Genomic DNA, 20946 nt, shown 5'->3' on the forward strand with positions numbered 1-20946 from the left:
GCATAAGGAGTATCTTCTCTAAACAACACCTGCTAACCACACCGCAAGAGTACACGGATAGTTGAGTTGGTGGTTATTTCTGCCATGATGATGGGAACAGACTTGGCTGACCCAAGTTAAAGATACATGGCCTCTACCAGATGACGGCATTTCTTATCTCCAGGGAACACAGCACCAAGCAGCCCTGGGTAGCCTGCCCAACCCCACAGGAAGGTGGGATCTCTCACTCTTTGGATAAAGGACAAACCCTTGTCCCTCTGTTATATCAGAGGGAGCACCCACTGGAGAGCAGAAAGATCCTGGCAGGGAAACCACTGGGAAATCCAGAGTCACAAAACCTGCTGTACAATAAACATTTTCATTAGATGTGATGGTTTTAATGACTACCTTCATTTTCATGTGATCACACGTGCCCTGTTTCCTTAGGATGTTGAAAGAAAATGTTTTTGTGTAGCAACTTAGGGAACAATTTTCATCTGATATGAAAATATTGCCAGTCCTCAGTGAGTCAGTGTATCTCTCGGTGTGCACGCAAGTGCATACATCATCCACACAGGCACGTGCAATGATGAGGTTTGATTTGCTGTTAGATTTCAGAGATGACCATTCACTAATTCCTGAACAGCAAGTACATGTATTCAAAGGATGAGGTACTCAATCCGGCAAAGATAGCCAAGTAAAATTTTTAAAGGGCTGAAGGAGTTCACACATTGAAACTCTCATGTGACTGGAAAAAAGAAGGGAAAAAAAAAAATGAAAGCACGAATGAGTTACTGTAGCGCACAACTTGGCATAAACATATGCACAGATAATTTAGGTAACGTATGTGTTCCACATTCCTACTGTTCTGCACCACGCTGTAAAACCTGCTGTTATTACATACTATACTGGCACGTCTTATTACTTTCCAACAAGAAAATCATTACTTTGGCCTGCCTCTTGATCTTGTTGAGTTTTGTATAGCTCACCTGGCCATCTCAAAAACACAAGCTGAAAAATTGTCTATAAATCAGAGACTTGACAGAAAAAAGAATTATTCTGCGCTATTTAGCAAAGCCAGGGCTGTACCGCATCAAATTCTACTGCCCATTTTCAGCTATGTCATCACGTAGAAAAAAATTGCACTAACAGTTCAATATTTGATATAATGAAGTGCACTCAACAGTGCTCCACCAGTCACAAAAAAAACATTACCGTCTTTGTGAATAAACTTCCCTTTGTCGTGATTTAATCAACCTTCATTTTTAATCTGCATACATAAAACATTAAATGCTAGAAGCTTTAATTACTTTCAAAAACACTTGCTAAATTATTTAATCTCAAAGCACAGTTTTCTCCATATCAGGAACCTCAAGAAAGTCCTAAAGGGCAAAATCCTCCCAGTAATCTACCAGCTAAGTCTGAGAGCCTTCATAGAAAGAGTTAACTCATTTTCAGTGACCAAACACTACTTCTACAAATACTTTTAAACACAGGATTTGTCTAGATATCATGTGCAATGTCAGGAAGAGAGATACAATATGGCAAACAAACATTTTAGATTTGACCCAGTCCCAAAATCAAGTCCCAATATACCAGATGTAAAACAAGACATTTCTTGTTGGGAGGAAAATACCTCCCTGAGGTACAGAATAACTGATACAGCAAACAGATGGAGTCACTCCACTTGAGCTAGGTGGACATTACTCATTTGCATGGCCAAACATGTACCTGCTAAAGCCACTAAACCAGTGTTAATGTATTTTTGGGCCTCCTTTAATCGACCCAACATTGGGCATAGTCACAAGGAAGACACACATTAAGACTCTTTCACTGCAATAGTCCACGTGACAAAAAGCAGAAAAGTTTTTTCCTCAAAATCTATACAGCAAGTGAGATGCAGTATATTTAAAATTCTTGAGCTGTCAGAGAGAAAAAAAGGAAAAAAAAAAGTTTGCATAGTACTGACAGCCAGATCGGGGTCCTAGAACCAGAGTTAACACCAGGTTGTGGATAAATACTGACCACATGCAGCGAACGTGCAGACTTCGAAATCCTTTTCCTAGTCACAGCTGCAGTTTTCAGACCCAAAAGTAATATATATTTAAGTTTTGTCAAGTGCTGCATGGAAACTGTCCTAACAGTAGGATTTCATATTTCATTCTGCAGCTCTTCAGGAAAAGTTCTCTTTAGCTCATATGTAAGATCACCTCTTATTCCTTTACTATTACGACAAAGATTTACAATAGCATATAAAATGGGAAGGATGAACTTTCTATCATTGTCAAGCAGCAGAAGGGGAAAAAAAAAGAGAGATGATTGGTAAAAAAGGTATTTTTTTTTTCTCGTAGAAGTTCATTTATATCAACTATCAACAATGGTAAGACCACTAATAATTCCCTGATTCACCAAGGCATCAAAAGGGACCCCCATCATTTCACCTCCTGTAGACTGCTGCAACCCATTACGTTTCACTCCAATACCTCTGTCTGGGGGCCAAGAATTTTTGCTCGGGCATCTTCCTGGAAACCATTTTTAGTTCAAATACATCAAAAGGCGGAGAGTTCAAAACTTTCCTCAGCAGTTCTATTCCAAGGATTAAACTGCCTCACAAAAAATACGCGCCTTATTTCACTCTCCTTTTTTTTTCTCTTATGTAGCTATTGGCTCTTGTTATGATTTCTGCAAGATAGGGCACCTGAATGTAACACAGACCAGCACCTGGAAGGCATTTCTTACCGTGTATCTGTTTCCTTCCTTAACCAGTCAAAGTGAGGGATTTCAGTCTCACCCATCCCTCCTGTTTATGTACCTTGTTTCCACCAAGCTCGGCCCAGCACATATTTTAGATGGTGGCTGTGCTGGACTCCCTGCTTTTAATGGAAATCCACTACAGTAAAACAGACAACGCCATTCCCCTCATTAAGTGAAGTGGTTTCCATGTAAATGTGACTATGGCTCATTACTCCATACTGTACTTGAGCACAGTGTCCAAGTGCAACGCAGACACAAAAAAAAAAGCTGTTTTTCTCAGGTATTTTGCAATTTGCTAACAATTTGGTGTGATGCTCCTTATTACCAGTGCAAGTTCCTACAAATGATGGAAAGACTCAAACTGATATGAAAGCAGCACTCAGTACTGGGTTCTCGGTGGCTACAGATCACTGAAAAATAGGTGAGTGGTTACGACTCCATCATGCTCAGCTGAGTCACACAGGATTGTGCTGATAGCCAGAACAGACCAGGAACTTATAGACCTTATCTGCTGGGGTTAGACAAACAAGGAATACTAATTCTACCCAAAACCACAGAATTATTCAGATAAAATTCTGCCTTAAAGTTTGACCTATTAACCACTTTATAGCCAGTCACTGAAAGATATACTGGATCATAACTGACATTCAAAACTATCCTCATTATTTACAATTTAAGAGTATTTTCCTAGAATAATGGATGAATAACGGGTAGTACAAGAAAATCAGATTAAACTAATTTTCTTTCCCATCAGTCTATTTTTAATATAGTCTTTTTTCAGGACTTCACAAATTTTCTCATGTGAAAACTGCATGCACGGAAACGATCTGTACTGAAATTAATGGAAAATCTCGCACACAGCATGTCCAGGATCAGCCTGCATAGATGGTTTTGAGGGTGAGCATTAACAAGCTCTGCCATAATCCCTCAGCAGGAGCAGCACACACTGTGGAGCTGCTCCACGGACAGAGCAAGCGCAGCCGTATGGGAGTGAGGCACTTTGGCAGTAGTAACTGTGCCTTAAGTGACAACCACTGTGATCACTCCATTTAATAGCGTCTCAAGTTCCTGTCTTCAGGGCAGAAATCCAGAGCCTTAGCCAACTACCAATAACGCTACCTTCTTGAAACTTGTCTGGATTGTGAGCATACTCCTAAGTCTAAATATTTGTGTTGTTCTCAGATAAGTACACAAATATCAGCGAGTTTAGACTCACAGTAACTAACCACTGTCCTACCAATAGACCTCTCCCCACATGTGAGACACCTTCTCTGTTTTATTGCTCGATAACACTTCAAAAAGGAAATCAAATTTTCCCAAATGTTAACTGTCACGGTTTAAAGCTGGGCCGGCTATTAAACCTGTGGGCAGACGCTCTCTGTTAACCCTCCTCCCTCACCCGAAGGGAAAGAGAAAAGGGAGAGGGACTTACGGGTTGGAAAGTTAAAACAGTTTTAATACACTATAATAATGAAAAAGAGCATAATAACAATAATAATAATAATAGAAATAATCAAATATATACAAATATATACAAAACCAAAATCCAGCTCCCCTGAAGTCAGCCACGTCCCCACTGGCACTGCAGGGCAGGCTCCGGGAAGGACCAGGCTGGGCCCAGCAACGGTCGAGAGCTGGATTCAGGGATGCACGGATCGGGATCGGGGGCAGCAGGAAAATGGACAGAGTCCTCTTTGGACACCGGCCATAGCAGAAAGACAGCGAGACCCTCATGATCCCCCCGCTTTATACTGAGAATGATGTGTATGGGATGGAATACCTTCGTTGGTCAATTTTGTGTCACCTGCCCTGTCCGCTCCCCCCTGCAGGTGCGACCCCCCTTCAGCTCTTCACTCGTAAGCAGTGAGGAATTTAGCAGTGACCTTGGTTTCTCTAAGACTAAGTACAGCATAACATCGCTACCGGTGCCTCAGCGATAACTACAAACTTCGAGCGTTATCAGTTCTGGAAGTAGACACTGTCTGCAAAACATGCAGTTAGTTTCAGAAAATGCAGTTACTTAGAAGAGACTTAGCTGAAAGTAAAAATCACTGAAAGGAAAATTGGCCTGTTTTAGGCCAAACCAGGACATTAACTCATCTTGAACGCACGGGAGGTCTTTTTGTCCAACACAGGCAACTCGTGACATTTCACATTCCCAGAACACCACCACACCTCAAACTCTGCAGACACTTCTGAAATTGCAGCCTTCAAGGACCTACCCAAGTCACACAGAAATTCTGCAACCAGTCAAGAACAGAACAAGGGCTTTTAATCTCTGATTTCCTAATCTCCATTCACCTCCAAGTTAGTTAGATACATCCACCTACACAGCACTATGGAAAAATCTCAGTTACGAAAGATCATATGATCTATAAACCTCCAGCAAGACTTACACGTATTTTCTTTCCTTGTGGTCCTCATAGCCATCTCTCCAGTGAAACTGAGACCTCTTCACCACCTGCAACCCATTCACTTTTGCCAGTGTATTTCCACCTGAACTGGGGAGGCAACAAACACTGGTATGTTTGAAAAATGGCAAACAAATACCTCCAAACGTGTAAGAAACAAAGCCAGTGTTATAAGAAAGAGAAGTCTTACAAGCAGGTGCATCAGGCCTACAACCAAGTGAAAAGCAAAACAAAAGCATACAATTGCTTTTAAATATATGCACTTAATGCATCACCCTCTGTGTTTGTTAAAGCTATGCTTATATTAGCAAGGAGAGCGGAGCAGAACCGGAGAGAGAAACCATTTGTGTTAAGGACCTGATGTCCACAACCTGTGTGTTTCTGGGGACCAGCTCTAGTCTGATCCTGGGGACCAAACACCCATTAGCAGCTGAAGCACCCCAAGCATGCTCCTGGGGCACATCAACTTGCTTAATTTCATCCTAAAAGAATCCAGTTCACACTCGGAAACTGCTCTGGTATGCCAGCCATAAAGTTCGGTAAGTACAATCAGGATTTGTTTGACTGACACGTTTTTGATCCAAACTAAAATGCTACCATGGGCTTACCCAAGAGTTATTGGACTGCAATACCGAAATTCACTGCAGAGCAAAGGAACACTGAAGGGCAAGCCTGCATGGAAACACTTGGAGATCATTTCAGTGGAAGTATTTCCTCACCTAGAGATGAGCAGCTCATCTGAAACCACACATTCCACATCTCCCCCACCCCACTGTAGGGGAGATGGAAGAAAGAAGCCTGACAAAAAGAAATGGAATAGGTAACTAAGAGTAAAGCAAATTACACCTTTGTAAGCTATAGTAGTTTTAAAGATATTAACAGCAGCAGGTAAGGACATTTATTTACTTTACACTTTCAATGTGTTACTTTGGCAGAAACTGTTCTTACTTTTTAGAGTAAAAAGAAAAATTCCTTTACTGAAGCACAATTTCATCCCAGGAAAGAAGTGCTATTAAGTCCACTTAGGCTGGCAACTGTGAGATGAACTACAGCAAAAGCTGGCATTGCATTGCACTGCATTGCACTTCCCTATCTCACATTTCAGAAAGGAATCTTTACCCACTCAGAAATGAGGCAAGATTTACGAAGAATATAACTGACAGTGTCCTAGATACAAATAATACGTTTAATAAAGTACAACCTGAATGAAGCAAAGGATAAAGGGGAAAATTCTCAGATCTGGTTTTGAGAGGAAGAGCTGTTCTGGGTTTGGGGGTTTTTGTTGTTATAGTCATTGTTCTGGTTTGTTGGTGGTTGGGTTTTAGAATAAAAAGATCCAGCCTGATTTGAATCCCCAGCTGGGCTGGGTGCTGTAGCCCCAAGCAAAAATAATGCAAGGAGGTGGCCAGAATGAGGGAGGTAAACAGACCTCAAGAACAGAACATTTCCAGTGAAGCTTTCTTTTTCTTTACACACTGAGTATATTCCCTTGCTGACATGATCTATGGCCCTGCATGTGCTTCTTTCAGAAATTATCTATCATCTCTCCATATGCATTGTATGGAGTGAGACAGCTATTGCAGATTCTTGGGTTTGGTGTATAGAATGTAAATAAGAGTAAAAAGATATTCCCTAAACTGATACATAGGGCTGTGCTGCTCCCAGAATTAGTACAGTAAAGCCTTTTCTCCTCAAGTTTTTCCTTTTCTTGAATAAACAGGGCGTTTCTATGCTACAGCTAATTATACTATGAAGAAGAGAAGGAACCTCCTTTACCTAAATTCTTGTATGAAGATGATACCACCTACCACAAAAGCCATAACATTCTGCTCGTATCTGTTTATGTTTACAAATACAAATACAGCAGAGACCAGAAATAAGAAGAATTCAGATTTCCTCTGACATATCAAAATATATTTCATGAGGGTTACTCCATTTTCACTTCCTGACAAGCGCAGCCTTTAAACTACAAAATTACTATATATTAATGTCATTAATGTTATGGCATAGGAAATTAGAGCGTGGAATTATTCTAACAGAATAAAATCCTATCAAATGTCTGCCTGTCTTCCACTGCTTCCACTAAAGACACCCTTTGGGAAGCTGATACAGGTTACCACAATGACACTCCTGTTTACCATGCGTCTAGTCTCTTCCATGCCCTAAAAGCTAATGGCCTCCCAGTACCTAATTAAACCACTGAATAACATTGGAAGTACCGGAACACATAAATTCATTATATATACATTACTGTCCTCTGTTTTGAGACTCCTCTTACGCCATCAGTGAAAGCTAGCAGTACACTTAAGTGAGACAACATTCTTCAAATGATTAGCAATGGGGAAATAAGAGTAAGGAAACAAAGATGACAAAGATGTTGCTTAGCTTATAAAGAGGAATATGACATTGGTAAAGGCAGAAGGGCTGTGGGAAGAAAACTGTTAGGAAAACTCTGTGTATAGAAAATTAAAGATGGGAACCTGGGGAAAAAAAGTATAGTACAGGAGAGAATCACCTGGAGATGTAACAAAACTGAAGGGAAAAAGAAGTGAGAGAGCTTTGAGAACTGCTCATGCAGAACACAGCATTTTACAGCATCAGAAACGTGTCTAAAAGGAGAGTGGAGAGGGACAAAAGAAAATAGCTAAAGACGCAATCCAAAGAGCCACCAACAAAGAGACTTCACTGGAGTCTTTGTGAACCCATTCCAGACCAGCTTTCACCCTCCTTCCTCCAGTTATCACTAGTTATGCCATAATGAAATCAGAAATGTAGGGTCTTAACACTGCTACTGAGGACTCCAATATGAAGCTCATTTCTACCTGCAGCGACAGGACCCAAAAGGGGACAAATCCCCTCTTAAGTACACAATTATGTGTAGAGACCCTGAAAGAAATACAAGAAAATGTATATACTATATATAGGTGTAAACCCTGTCCTTCGCCTAATGGGTGAGCAAACAACTTGAATAAACTGATAGTTGCCTTCAAGAACCTTTGCAGAATCTGTCATGTAGTATTAGCATTGTAGTTCTGTCCTTTTGAATTTGAAAACATGCCACAACACTGAACATTTACTACCAAAAACCTCAGAGAATGCCAGTGACAACATTTTGATAACTACCTTTCACACAGCTCGAGTACTGCAGCTCGATCCATAGAATCACAGAATCAACCAGGTTGGAAGAGACCTCAGGGATCATCGAGTCCAACTGTTGCCCTGACATCACCCTGTCAACTAGACCATGGCACTAAGTGCCATGTCCAGTCTTTTCTTAAACACATCCAGAGATGGTGACTCCACCACCTCCCTGGGCAGCCCATTCCAATGTCTAATAACCCTTTCTGAAAAGAAATTCTTCCTAATGTCCAACCTGAACCTCCCCTGGCGAAGCTTGAGGCTGTGTCCTCTTGTCCTATCGCTAGTTGCCCGGGAGAAGAGGCTGACTCCCACTTCTGTATACACCCATCTTACTGTATACAAAGGACTTTTTTCCCCAAGATATAATGCAAATTATTATGGTGCAAATTATATGATTAGTCCTGCAGACATTATTCATTAAGTAGTACCACTGACTTCAGTGAGGAAATCCATGTAAATAAGCACTTTAGGAATGGACCAGGATATAGAAATATTTTCAGCCATCTCAGGGACCGAACAGTAGCTTATCTTCAATGCGTCACAACACAATGAACCATTGAACTAAAAATAAAAAGGAACCTTTTGCAACCGATTTCCTTGCATTACAGCTACCCACTCATTTCAAAGTCTTCTGACTCTGAGGGCTTATTACCTCAAGAAGATTTAAACTTATATTTATACTTGATGACACCTCATTACCCAATACAATCATCTGCGCCCTAAAACAAGAAGGGCCTTGACTAAACTTTTAAATAGGATCTTTTTTGTGTTGCTATTTGCAGAATTCTTCACAAATAAAGTGGGAATTGTGAAAAGAAGATTTCCAGCAGGGCCTACCAAGAAGATCTTCTTGAACTGCACTTTTTCTGACTCGAGCCACACAATTTTTATAGTCATTTTGTGTTTATGTAGAACTGTCGTTAGACCATCCGATTTAAACAGTTCTTCCATAAGATTCAAAAGTTCAGCACATCATTACTCCTAAAGTGTACTTAAGTTCAAATCCTTACTCTGAAAGACTCCCCTAATATATATTAAACGCTTTGATTTAACCAGTCTCTGAAGCCTTAGGATGGGAAAGGGGGAAAGGAAGTCGGCAACCTCTGTGCTGTCAGGAGCAGAAAGAACAAACACAGAGGATGAATGATCAGTTGCACTGGCAGCGTTTGATTTACTTTCTTGTGCTCTACCCAGCATTTCAAACAAGTTTAATGGTTTTCCCCCTAGCATTTGGAATTCCCTCCGTATTTCCAAAAAGAAAACATTTGCCCAGTTTGTTTTTTGGAAAGCTATGAAATGCTGCTTTTTTCTCCCTGAAGGAATGTAAATAGCAAATATTGCCCCAAGTAGTCTAAATAACCCTCAAAAGCCTTTCAGGAATCTTTATTTTCCTTAAATTATCACATTGTTTAATAGTTCCTAATTGATTTTCCTAGACAACATCCTCCAAATGTCAGAGGGCTTTTACCTTGGTTTAGAATCGTTCAAAACTGTTTACAGATTCTCTACATAATAAGTTACGTGGCTGTTGCCAGCAGTGTTAAGAACAATTAGAAAAGGTCTTTTAGCTTCAGCCTCAGATTTGTAGGTCATCCGATGTCCTTCCTAATGGATAAATGCAGTAATTTATCATCATCAGTCACCATCAGCGTTGTTCTTTTTACTATCATATATTCATGAACGTTATTCGATGCAGCTGAGTGGAGCGTAAAAGAAGTGCATGATTAAAGTGGAAAGGGACAGAGGTTGAGACAGCCGAGATTTCATGGGTAATGCATGGACTTGAAATATAACACAGGTCTTATAAAAGTTACAAAGACGGTGTCAACAAATTACAGCTACCGGCTGGCGGGACACGGGCATTCGTAGCAGCGGATGGGTCTGCCTACTTTTTCCAGTGCAATGTTAAAGTATAACATGTGAAGTACAGTCTTGTACACCTAAATGTTTTTCCATAGCTCAGGCACATTTCAAAGCTCTATTAGTTTAAAAAACAAAAAAAAAAGAAAATAAACCCAACAACAACAAAACCTAAGATACACTTCTCTAGGGATCACATATTACATTCATCCTTATTACCACTATAAGAAGAAAGTCTGTGTTCACGTTTGCGAGTCAGTAACACGTGCATGTAATCTCTGAATGTCCTCAAGTTATTAAAAAATGCTAAGATGATGGCTTTCAAATTCTAGAATGACATCAAACATCCATTTGCTTAAAGAGTTCCTCCCTCTTGTTAATTATCAAAATAGCTTGCCTGAAGCAATACCTTCAGTTGGAAGATACTGGAAAGAAATATAGAAAGTACGTTTTAAAATAGCTAATACAGTATGTATGTTCAAATATCTGAGGCTACTATGTAACGTACAACGTCCTGCAATTCACTTTAACACCAAAGAGCCAAGATTGCCCTGTTTCACAGTTTTTGATGTACTGCATTAAGTAATCCCTCTAATCCACCTGCAAAGTGATCTACATGCTGAAAAATCAGGTGCTGCGTTATACCGCACAGATTCCCGCACGTTGTTTTCAAAGCAAGACACAGAGAACCTGCAAAAAGGCATGCGAACCATGAGGGGAGGGTACAAGAAGCAAGAGAGTGTTGGCATGATTGCCTTGCCCTGCATCTCAGAGACCTCAACCCAGAGACCTCAACCCAGAGACCTCAACCCAGAGACCTCTTCATGGCTGCACTCCTGGCAGGTTCCCAGGGCAGAGGGCAGATCCAGCGCTGAAAAGTTCTTTGTAAAGTTCTCTGTGTTAGGAAAGTGGGTTTCTCTTCAGAAATCACTTCTGAATCGGGGACATAAAGAGAAACACATTTATGTGCTACACAGCCACTTAAAAAAACGCATATGACTACCTTCTCAACTACCTGAGATCCTATATGTACACACACTATTTACAATATGTCATATAAAATTATGCTTCTCAATTAACATTAGCAGCATTTCACCAAAAATGAGATCCCGCTTGCCCCCGTTCCACAGAGCTCAGACCAGAAGACTAGAAACGCAATGAAGATGGAAGATGAGCCACAGGCTTTTTGTGCTCATCTCCACAATTAGGTACATGACTGAACTGGATCAAAACAGCCACATGGCGAAGAGAAAGTGAATCAAGGCCACGTGTAGTATTTGAAAAATGACACGTCCCGTGCCTTCCCCTGGAACTTGAATCCTGAACGATATTCCAGACCACCACAGTTAATATATTTTCACATGAGCTCCTTGTGCTGCTGGTCATATATCCAACAGATACTGCAAGCCTGTAATACTTCTTTCTGGATCCAGCACAGATACAGTATGGCATATATATAGTGTATGAAATAGAATTCAAAAGTTAAAGATAAGGTTTAGATGTTAACTCTTCATGAAATATTCTGAGTATAATAATTTTATTGGCTTTTTTTACCTGATGTTTCTGGCGTTATGCTGAGCCTGGCAAACCGGTATGTTTGATATATTGCTGCAATAAAACATGTAAAAAGTTCCCCTAGGTTGGTAAGAAGGAAAAATGCAAAGTCACTTTGGATTATGTACTAGAACAGAATTTCTTACTTCAGCCTGAAGCCAACTCTGAACACAACCAAGAGCAAGGGACATGGACTTGACTACCTAACTAACTAAATCTTTCAAGTTACTGGAACTGCGGTACGTATACGATTAAGAGTTCAAGCTCCTCCCTGACCCATCAAGCTCAAAATGACCTGAGTGGGGCAGGGAAGAGCCCTTTTACCTTGATAAAACCCCATTAAGATGAATACTGCTCCGGACAGACACAGCTATCCGTCAACGTTTTTCCCACTGCAAGATCAGAATCTGGTTTTGGGAAAAAGAAGTAAGGCAAAGAAGGAAGACATAAAAATATGAACTATTTTATCTTTAGTCACTGAAAAATAAAATATAATTGTTCTCTTCTGTTGAGATGTACTTTTAGAATACGTCCCTTGTTTGGTGACCACAGAAACTGGTCCTGAGACAGAGAAAATTCAACTCCTGAAATCAAGGCAGTGAAGCAAACAGTAGTCAATTGCCCGCGTATGTATACTAAACATGTAATTTAAATGCTTACCAAATAATTTCCCTATTTAGTGCAACACAACACAGCCTGATTTCATTCTTCCTTACCTGTTTTTAAGCAGAATAATATAGTAGGTTCTAAAATGACATACAGTAAAGAAAAAAAAACCCACACTGTTTTTTTTTTCTATTTTAAAATCAATTTTAAAAAGACCTTAAGTTGAAAGAGTAAAAGAGGCTCAGGAGAGAATGATTATAAATTTCAAACGTCTGTCTTCTATACACACAAAGAACAGCACGTAGCACCAGGTGGTGTAGATCATCTGTTTTTTTGTAAACAGACTGAAGCCTCACAAAGGTAATACCTAGAGGAATTATCTTAGTTTTTCATCTGCAAAGACAGCAACATTCATCAAGCAGCAAGTCATACAGGTACATTATATTTTTCAAATATGTTGTGTCCACTGACTACCGAATGGTTGTACCTTCTAAAAACGATCACTAAACATCATTGTCCAAGACCCCGGGATGGTTCTTAAAAGCTACAAGATGAAAAACACTCTTTTTTGTACTCTCTAAGAGGAACTGAGAGAGCCACATTCACTCACGATGCAAGCGCTCAAGGGACAGACATCTGAGCACTTTGACAGAGCTTTCCACAAGTGAGCAGAAATACAAGTAATTTACAGCTATTTTCCTTTCTACAGATATATCATCTGAACATAAAACTGTAACTTTGGCAATAAATACGAGTCGCCATTTAGCAAAGAGTTGGGAATAAATCTGGCTAATTTATCAAAGCGATGCCCAAAACATCAATAGCCCTGTTAATGGAAGTTGTTATGAGATGCCTTGGCCCAGGAGAGGCTGGGTTTAAAAATACCATCAGGGGAAGTGTTGGATATGAAGTTGTTTCCAATTTATTTATAAGCGGACGGCTATGGATGCTTCAGTCAGTCCATCCAAGGTTTTATTTAAGTGGAGAGTCCCAGCATTAGTCTGCTGGAACTTGAAATTGCAGCTCAGGTTGCAAGCCTATAAATTTACCACAAGCACATCAACTTCCGTACGACTATTCTCGGGAGTGTCTGTAAAACTGGACTTTGAAATCAGGAAAGAGATTTACACTTAGAAAATTTTAGTGTAATTCCTCACTCCTTCTTGGACTTCCCACAGGTCCAACCACTTCTCTACCAGAAAAGGTCTGCCGCTCCTGCTGTCTCAGGAAACCCTCTCAGTGTAGATGGGGCCTCTTGTTCAAAATAAATTAACAAACTACAGGCGTTACTTGTAGTGACACTACAGGTTTATACAACCTCACCAAGCAAAATGAAATGCTAAACAAGAGTATCCAAACAGATGGATTTCCTGAAGGCCCCAGAAGGGTTCATTTCCCACATGGACCAAGCAGTGACAGTGCTATGAGGTATGGAAAAGCAGGGTGAACATATGAGCCCCCCTCTGTTCTTCTCCCCATGCCCACCACAGCGCCCACCGTGGCTGCAGTTCTGTAACTGCAACCGCAGAAAGCCAACAGCAAGCTTCTAACCCATAATATTCCTCTGTTAAGGTCACAGCCACATCACACTGCTCTACTAAGAACGGTTTCCAGTATAAAGCTCGAGTCAGACACAGCCTGCGTCCAAGCCCTGGCCTCCGTGTTCTCAGAGATCCACCAGCCACGGCCTCGCTCTGTACGGAGCTCACCGCAGGATTTAGGCCTGCATCCTTATTACTGGCATTTAAAGCCAAAGAAAGACCTTCTATCCATCAAAAGCAACATTTTCTACAGGATGCCATCATTTACTGCATGACATCCCTAGCACCTAAGGTAACAGACAACTAAAGTTGATTCAGTATCAACTTCTACCAGGAAAACCAAACTTGGTCTGGAAAAACCTCCTGCAAACATATGCGACTTCACATCTACACTTCATGCAGCCAGACACAGCAGATAGACCAGTGGACCCCCCCCATCCACCACCGAGAGAGGATGAGAACTCCAGAGCATTCGGGGTAATAATATTCTGTATTTAGGATAAATTCCTAATATTTAGCATGTTTTAAATTGAGAACTGACTGCCGTTCCTCATTATGACCTAAAAAAGCAGTCAAACTGGTAATTTTTCGCATATAATATTAAGCCTGCTTTGAAAAGATTTCCACCTCCAACAACAAAAAGCCATTCTGGCAATTCAATATGTCTGAACTGAATATAAAGAAATGAAGATTGGTTAAGTTCAAGTACTTTTTATTTTATCTAAAAGCAGTATCTCTCTAAAGTAAAACAATGTCTCTGAAATTTATGAGCTCTGTGAACCTCTGAGACTATTTAAAGTGATCTTGACTTTTCCATGAATTCTTCTATTTGCATGGAATTTAAGCACTGATGGAAGTTACCCATCTTTTTCCGATAATGTAACTTACACAATTAATTTATTCAAGAAGGCTCGTCAAACTCAAATGTATTATTTTATCAGTATTACATGAAAATGTGGCATAATACATACACTTTCTAGCAAAAAGCATACGTCTTCAAATTTATTTAAATGAATGGGTTCACTGACACTGGAAGGACTACCCAGAAGCTTAACGTGCAGCCTGGGTGTGCACGCAGGGCTGGATACGCGGAGACGGGCTTTCTAACACACAGCTGCCCACAGCAGCTTTCACCGTTGGAGTTCTTCACCCAATGTTAGTGCATCAGAGGAAAATTAAGCTCCATAGATGCACGGAACAGAGAATGAAACCGTGAAACGCGGCTCCCCACGTCCTGCAAGCCCCGTTCGAAACAGAACGCAGCGAGTCCTGACAATGTTAAAAAAAAAAAAAAAAAAAAAACCAGTCTCGGAGCACGGCCGGAGTTAGCACATTTTCAGGTGTTTGCGGGCGAGGGCGAGCTGCGCGGCGGCGGCCTCCCCCGCTGGGCGCGGAGGGCAGGTGCGCGGCTCCGGCTCCGCCGCCCCTGCAGCGGCGGCCGGCGGGTGCCCGAGGGTCCCCACCGGCGGTTTCGGTGGGAAGGCGCCCAGCCCCGTCCCCTCCTCACGCCCCGGAGCGACAGATAAGGGCGCTCTGGTAATGGAAACTTGGATTTGGTGATGATGACAGCCAAGTTCAGCCGCTACCCCGCACCCATCCTTCACACGCGGAAGCCGCCCGAGACCCGCCCGTTTCGATAGCGAGCCGGTACCGAGAGACACCGGTACCCCGGCCAGCCTCACCCCCGCCAGCCCGCGGGGAGGCACCCGCGGGCCAGGGTCGTGAATGCCGCCCGGGCGCTGCCGAAAACCCTCCGGGAAACCTCCCCGACCCCGCGGGGCCGCTCCCGCCCCTCCGCGGACCGGGCGGAGATGCGAAGCGCGGCCCCGAGCGCCTCGCACCGCCGCCGGCAGCTCCGGCCCGCTGCCCCGGTGCCACCGCTGCTCCCCCGGCCGGCAGCCCCGTGTCGGCGCCGCCGGTGCCTGCCGGCAGGGCAGGATCCCCCCCCACCCCCGTGTGCCTTCCCCCGGCGCAACTCGCGGGGAAGCGGAGCGGAAACTCCTCCGGGACCCGCTGCCGCCGCTGACCGACACCCCAGCCCCGGGGCGGGGCCGGACAAGGCTGGGTCCCCTCCGAGAGGCCCCACCGCTCCGCCCGCATCTCCCGAGACGGCTCAACGGGGCTCCCGCTTCCCCCAGCCGAGCTGCCCCGAAGGCGCCCGCTCCCCCTCCGGACTTGTACCCAGCTCCGCACAACTTCGCCGGGACGGCGGCCGCCCCCCGCCCTCCATCCCCCGGCCCCTCGGCGCCTCCCGCCGCGGGTCCCACCTGGTCGGGCTGCGGCGGCGGCGGCGGGTTCCCCCTGCCGCCCGGGTGCGCCGGCTGCTCCTTCATGGCTGTCATCGCAGGGGGCTCGGCTCGGCTCGACTCGCCGCCTCTCACTGCCGCTGCGGCCCCGGGCACCCCTCCCTCGGCGCCAGCCGCATGACACCAGCCTCCCCTGGAAGTGGCGCGGCGGAGGAGGAGGAGGAGGAGAAAGGGGAGGACGGACGGGAGGCGCGGAGCCGCCGCCGCGGCAGCGCCGCTACCGCAGTGCCCCGCCGCGCCGGTGCTCAGGGGACGCCCGGCCCCGCGGTGCCCGCCGGGGGACGGCCGCGGAGCGCCCCGCGGCGGGCACGCTCTGCCCCTCCGCGCCGCCCCGCTCCGCCCGCCGTGGGCCGGCCCGCCGCCGCCAGCAGGTGTCACAGCGGCTCCCGCCGGCCCGGGAGAGACCATCCGCGCCCCCGCCACGGGGGCGTCGCTGCCGGCTGCGGCGGGGCCGCGCTGCCCGCCCCCGCTCCCGCCCCGCGGGGACCGGCCCCGGCCCGGCGGGGGCTTCCCCCGAGCGCCCCGGCCGCTGCTGCCCCGCCGCCGGCAGAGAGACACCACGGCGGGGGGGTAAAGGAAAAAAAGGGGGGACCGAAGCACAGCTGTGCCGTTTGTTTTTACGTGATGTTTCCTGCCCCCCGCAGCTCCAGATGCCCGCAGGGGCAGGGTGCCTGCCCGGCCCTGCCCGGCCATGGCGTTTCATCAGTGAGGGACCCTCCAGCCAAAGGTGGGTCTCCCGAGCTGTACGGGAATGTTCCCCAGCCTGAGGAGCTCAGCACGGGGCATCACAACCCTTGTTTTCACGAAAGTCCTCATCTTACGAAGCCCATGGCTGTAAAAGGGGCCTCAAGTACCCGTTTTCACTGAACTCCGCATAGGAGGCCCTTCTATGGAGCTAGAAAAAAAGAACTTCAGGGAAGACCTTAGGGACACATGGTAGTGTCCTGAAGCCACATCAGTAGGTGACAAGGGTTTTTTTGTAAGGACCAATAAAGGAGACCATCTGAAATTTATTTCTAACTAGCAAGAAGGAAACAGTTGAAAATGTGAAGGTAGATGCTAACTCAAGGAACAGTGAAATGAGCCTTTGTAAGGAAGAACTTCAAACACAAGCAAGTGAAGCAGACTTAGGTCGGGCTGCTTGTTAATTCAGATCAGTTTCATGATCCGTCTCACAGCAGGATCACAGAACGTAGGATTGTCGCCACAGGGGAGACAGTGTGGTGGGATGGGGACACATGGCTGACGGGAGCAGCCCCAACACTCTCTTAGCCAGCCTGGGTCTCAAGAGACTGCAAGGTAGAAGGAAAGCTGTCAGCATGAGTGAAGTGTTTGATCTTTTTAAATATTTTTTGCATCAAACCTCACAAGAAACTTTACAAGTTTTGATTGGATGGAGAGCGTAATTAATAGCAGTGACAAAGACCTAAGATTTCAGCCTGTGGTGGGAACAGGTTAGAAAGGAACAGAGAGATGACAAGGAACTGAGAAATTACAGACCAGCCAGCCACAGAACACTCAATATTGAGTATTTCCATCTTCTGTTATCACCCATCACTGTGTTGACTCCTCCACCAATCAATAGACACAATTTGTCTTGAAGTCCCAATAAAAGTTCTAGAAAAAATAATCAAATTAACTTTGCAAGCACCTAGACGAAAACTAGATGACGACTAATAGCCACCATTAATTTGTCAAGAGCAGATCATGTCAAACAAATCTAATTTCTTTCTTTAATAGGGTAACAAGCCTGTGGATAGGGAAGGAGTATATGTCATCTATCTTGATTTGGAAGGACTTCCAGCACTGTCTTCCAGGACAGTTTTGTGAGGTAAAGAGAAACATAATCTGAATAAAACTAAAATGATTATCTACGTGTCTCTACTGCATCATTTCCAGTGGCTCCCAGCCACTGTGAAAGGCTGCAGTGCGGTGGTCCCTTGATGCTCCATCCTGGTGGGGTTTGCCCACGTTTCCGTCAGCGCCAGGGTGGTTGAGCCCACCACGCTCATCAGATTGACAAACACTGTGAAGCTGAGGAGGATGCCAAGAATGTTAGAGGACACCATCAGAGTTAAACGTGATCTTGACAGACGGAGACCTTAAAGACTTGGATGCAGTTCAGTAAGAACATGTGTGAGGGACTACGTGAGGGATGGAGAACAACAGGTTAGATCCCATTTTCAAATGAGGAACGGGACATTACAGGGGATCTCAAAACTGCACCCAAGGCAGTGTCCTGCTACGGTGAACTGGGCAAATAGCGATAGACACGCAGGACTATAGCTGTCACAGTGTATGGAGAAATCCTGCCCTTGTCAGTACTGGCAGGGCATCCATTAAATACCGGGGCCAAGGTCAGGGAACGCACAGTGACACAGACATGTAACAAGAAGAATCAGAGGTCTGGCAAGCACACGCTGTGAGGAAAAGCTGAAAATCATTGCGATCAGTTAGTCTAAAGGAGAGAAAACCAGGGGCAGATATGGAAACAATGCTCAAATGATTAAAAGGTGCTACAAAAGAATGAAAATAATCTCTTGTGTACGTGGTGGATTGGATAAACAGCAATAGGTTTAAAGAAGGAAAAAGATTGAGGTTAAATATTAAGAAAAAAACATATTAATTTCTAAAAGGTGGGGGAGAGCAGTGGACTGGGTTGCCTTAGGAGGTTTGGGGGCCTCCAGCCCTGGAAGCCAGATAAATGTCTGTCTGGAGTGATGAGTATAGTGGGTGCTGCCTAGGTTAGGAGAATTGTCTACACTAACTGCCTCAATCTCTTTTTGTTGCTGACTTTCTGATTCCTTTCCCATATGACATCGAGGACCACCCGCAGTGGTGGTCCTGCATAGACACAGTTGCAGGAGCCTGCAGTGAGGACTGGCATCGCTCGCCCCGCGTGCCAGTCTGCAGTTTTCTCTCCACTCAGGAATCAGCCATTCCTGCGCTTCCCTTCACGCCATCTCTGCTCTTACCTCTCCATTTCATATCCCTATTTTCTCTCTTAAAATCCATTATTTCCCCAACTTCTGTACCCTCGCTGCTGTCAGCCCTGTCCCTTTACCTTCTTGCCCTCTGACACTGTTTCTTTTCATACAATAGTTGCACTATACAAAGAAAAAGCAAAAAGTGCAACCAAGATGGCATCTTCTGTAGGCCAACACCTATGGCTTTGCTTTACTTCTGCAGAGCAGCCTTTACTGCCAGGCCGTCCTTTGTGTTGGACGCATTCTGTGGGACTCAGGATCTTTTTTTCTGAGCAATGAATAACATGGGGAGACAGATTTTGCCTGTGGCCTCTAGGTGCTACAGTGATACAAATAATACGTCGCAGAAGCAGACATGTTCCGATTCATGCTGTTTAAGGCACAGGTCTATTGCAACTCGACTAATTACTGAGCCCTCATCACAGCTGAAGAATTCTAATGATTTAGAGTTTGAATGGGCATGTTTCAAATAGAGATTACTTTCAGCTTGTTTTTGATGAGATCCATTGTGATGGAGTTCCACTATTAATCAAGAAGGAAAAAGACATTAGCAGTCAATTTAGCTGAAGCTTAGTTATTCACAATAATTGTGAAGGTTTCATCACTATAATGGACTAAGATACGGAGCATAAGTTTCATAAAGGTCATACATGCTGGTTTTTGGGTATTCATAAATCAATTAAAATTATTGGAAATGTATTTTGGGGGTAGGAGTTTAGGGATTGGCTCTATACACACCGAGTCTTACCAAAAGCTTCTTAAAATCAATACCAAAACTCTCATTAATAGCACTTGATCATTCCTTTTATCATTATTTTTGAATGCTCATTTGTTGGTTCAGAGTATTGATGCTTTGGGGATATTAAATTAATTTACCACTTCTCACTACTGCCCACACCAACTTTTATTTGGGTCTTTTTTCATAAATGACTCTTCAAAAGTCATTTGACCAGCTTGTTTAGAAGAACAGTTGTTTATAGCCAGTAATAGGACAGATGTTTGAAAGTGGAGCCTGGTATTAAAACTGATGCTATATGGGTAAAAGCCATTAAGGTGTACAGTATTTATGGTAGCTTCTTGTGCCATTTTCACCAAAACACCTAGACTATCTCGAGTTGAAAGGGACCCATGAGGATCATCAAGTCCATAGTGATACCTCATAGTATCAGCAGGAAAAGCACTTAAGGCTTGGGTGAAACAGCTGCAGCAAGAAATAGAATTATGCTCTTGATCAGTTCTTTACAGAGTCATTACATTAATTCATTTATCTTTCAACTGAAATGTTAGTTACAGACTCCTTGTAATTTCCTCCATCTTCCTCATCACACACAAGATCTGGGTGCATGAGTCAAGACATAACATGATTATTTTATCTTCCATATAAACTGAATATCAACTCCGTCAGAGTATTACCCAATCATTACAGCTTGTATCGCACGATGACTTAATAACATATGATTTGTTGATACAGCAGACTAATACGTAGTGCCAATTTTGGACAGCCAGCAAGTGAGCCAGGAACCTGTTGGGGCATAAAAGGGCTGGGCATATGTGCAAAAAGAACATAGCAAAGGATGCCCCAAGTGAGGGGAATTCTCCCTTTTCTCTCTGAAGAAACCACGGTGGTTTACTACTCCCCTGGCCAGCCACCACTCCAGGCTAGAGCAGTTACCGAGAGCACCCCTATGTGCCGAACGCTGTGTATGTGCCATGCGTTAATCACTCCAGCGCCCCTGGGAGGTGGGCTGGGACAGGCAGTGTCTGAGCTGAAGTAAAGATACAAAACCTGGTTTTATATAAAGTCCTG

The 20946-nt window shown here is 44.0% G+C and overlaps 1 protein-coding gene across 1 annotated transcript in view; it reads right to left on the bottom strand.

The window, feature by feature from the left end:
* The window catches only part of DPP10 (dipeptidyl peptidase like 10), a 304433-nt gene extending 288177 nt beyond the window's left edge, over positions 1-16256 (bottom strand). Inside the window, exon 1 of the mRNA XM_068407227.1 lies at positions 16114-16256. Within this exon, the coding sequence (XP_068263328.1) occupies positions 16114-16188 (75 nt within the window). The 5' untranslated portion in view covers positions 16189-16256. The remainder of the gene's footprint in view (positions 1-16113) is intronic.
* Between the last annotated feature and the right edge of the window lie 4690 nt (positions 16257-20946).

This window comes from Nyctibius grandis, chromosome 9 (genome assembly GCF_013368605.1).
Source record: "Nyctibius grandis isolate bNycGra1 chromosome 9, bNycGra1.pri, whole genome shotgun sequence".
NCBI classification, from domain to species: domain Eukaryota; kingdom Metazoa; phylum Chordata; class Aves; order Nyctibiiformes; family Nyctibiidae; genus Nyctibius; species Nyctibius grandis.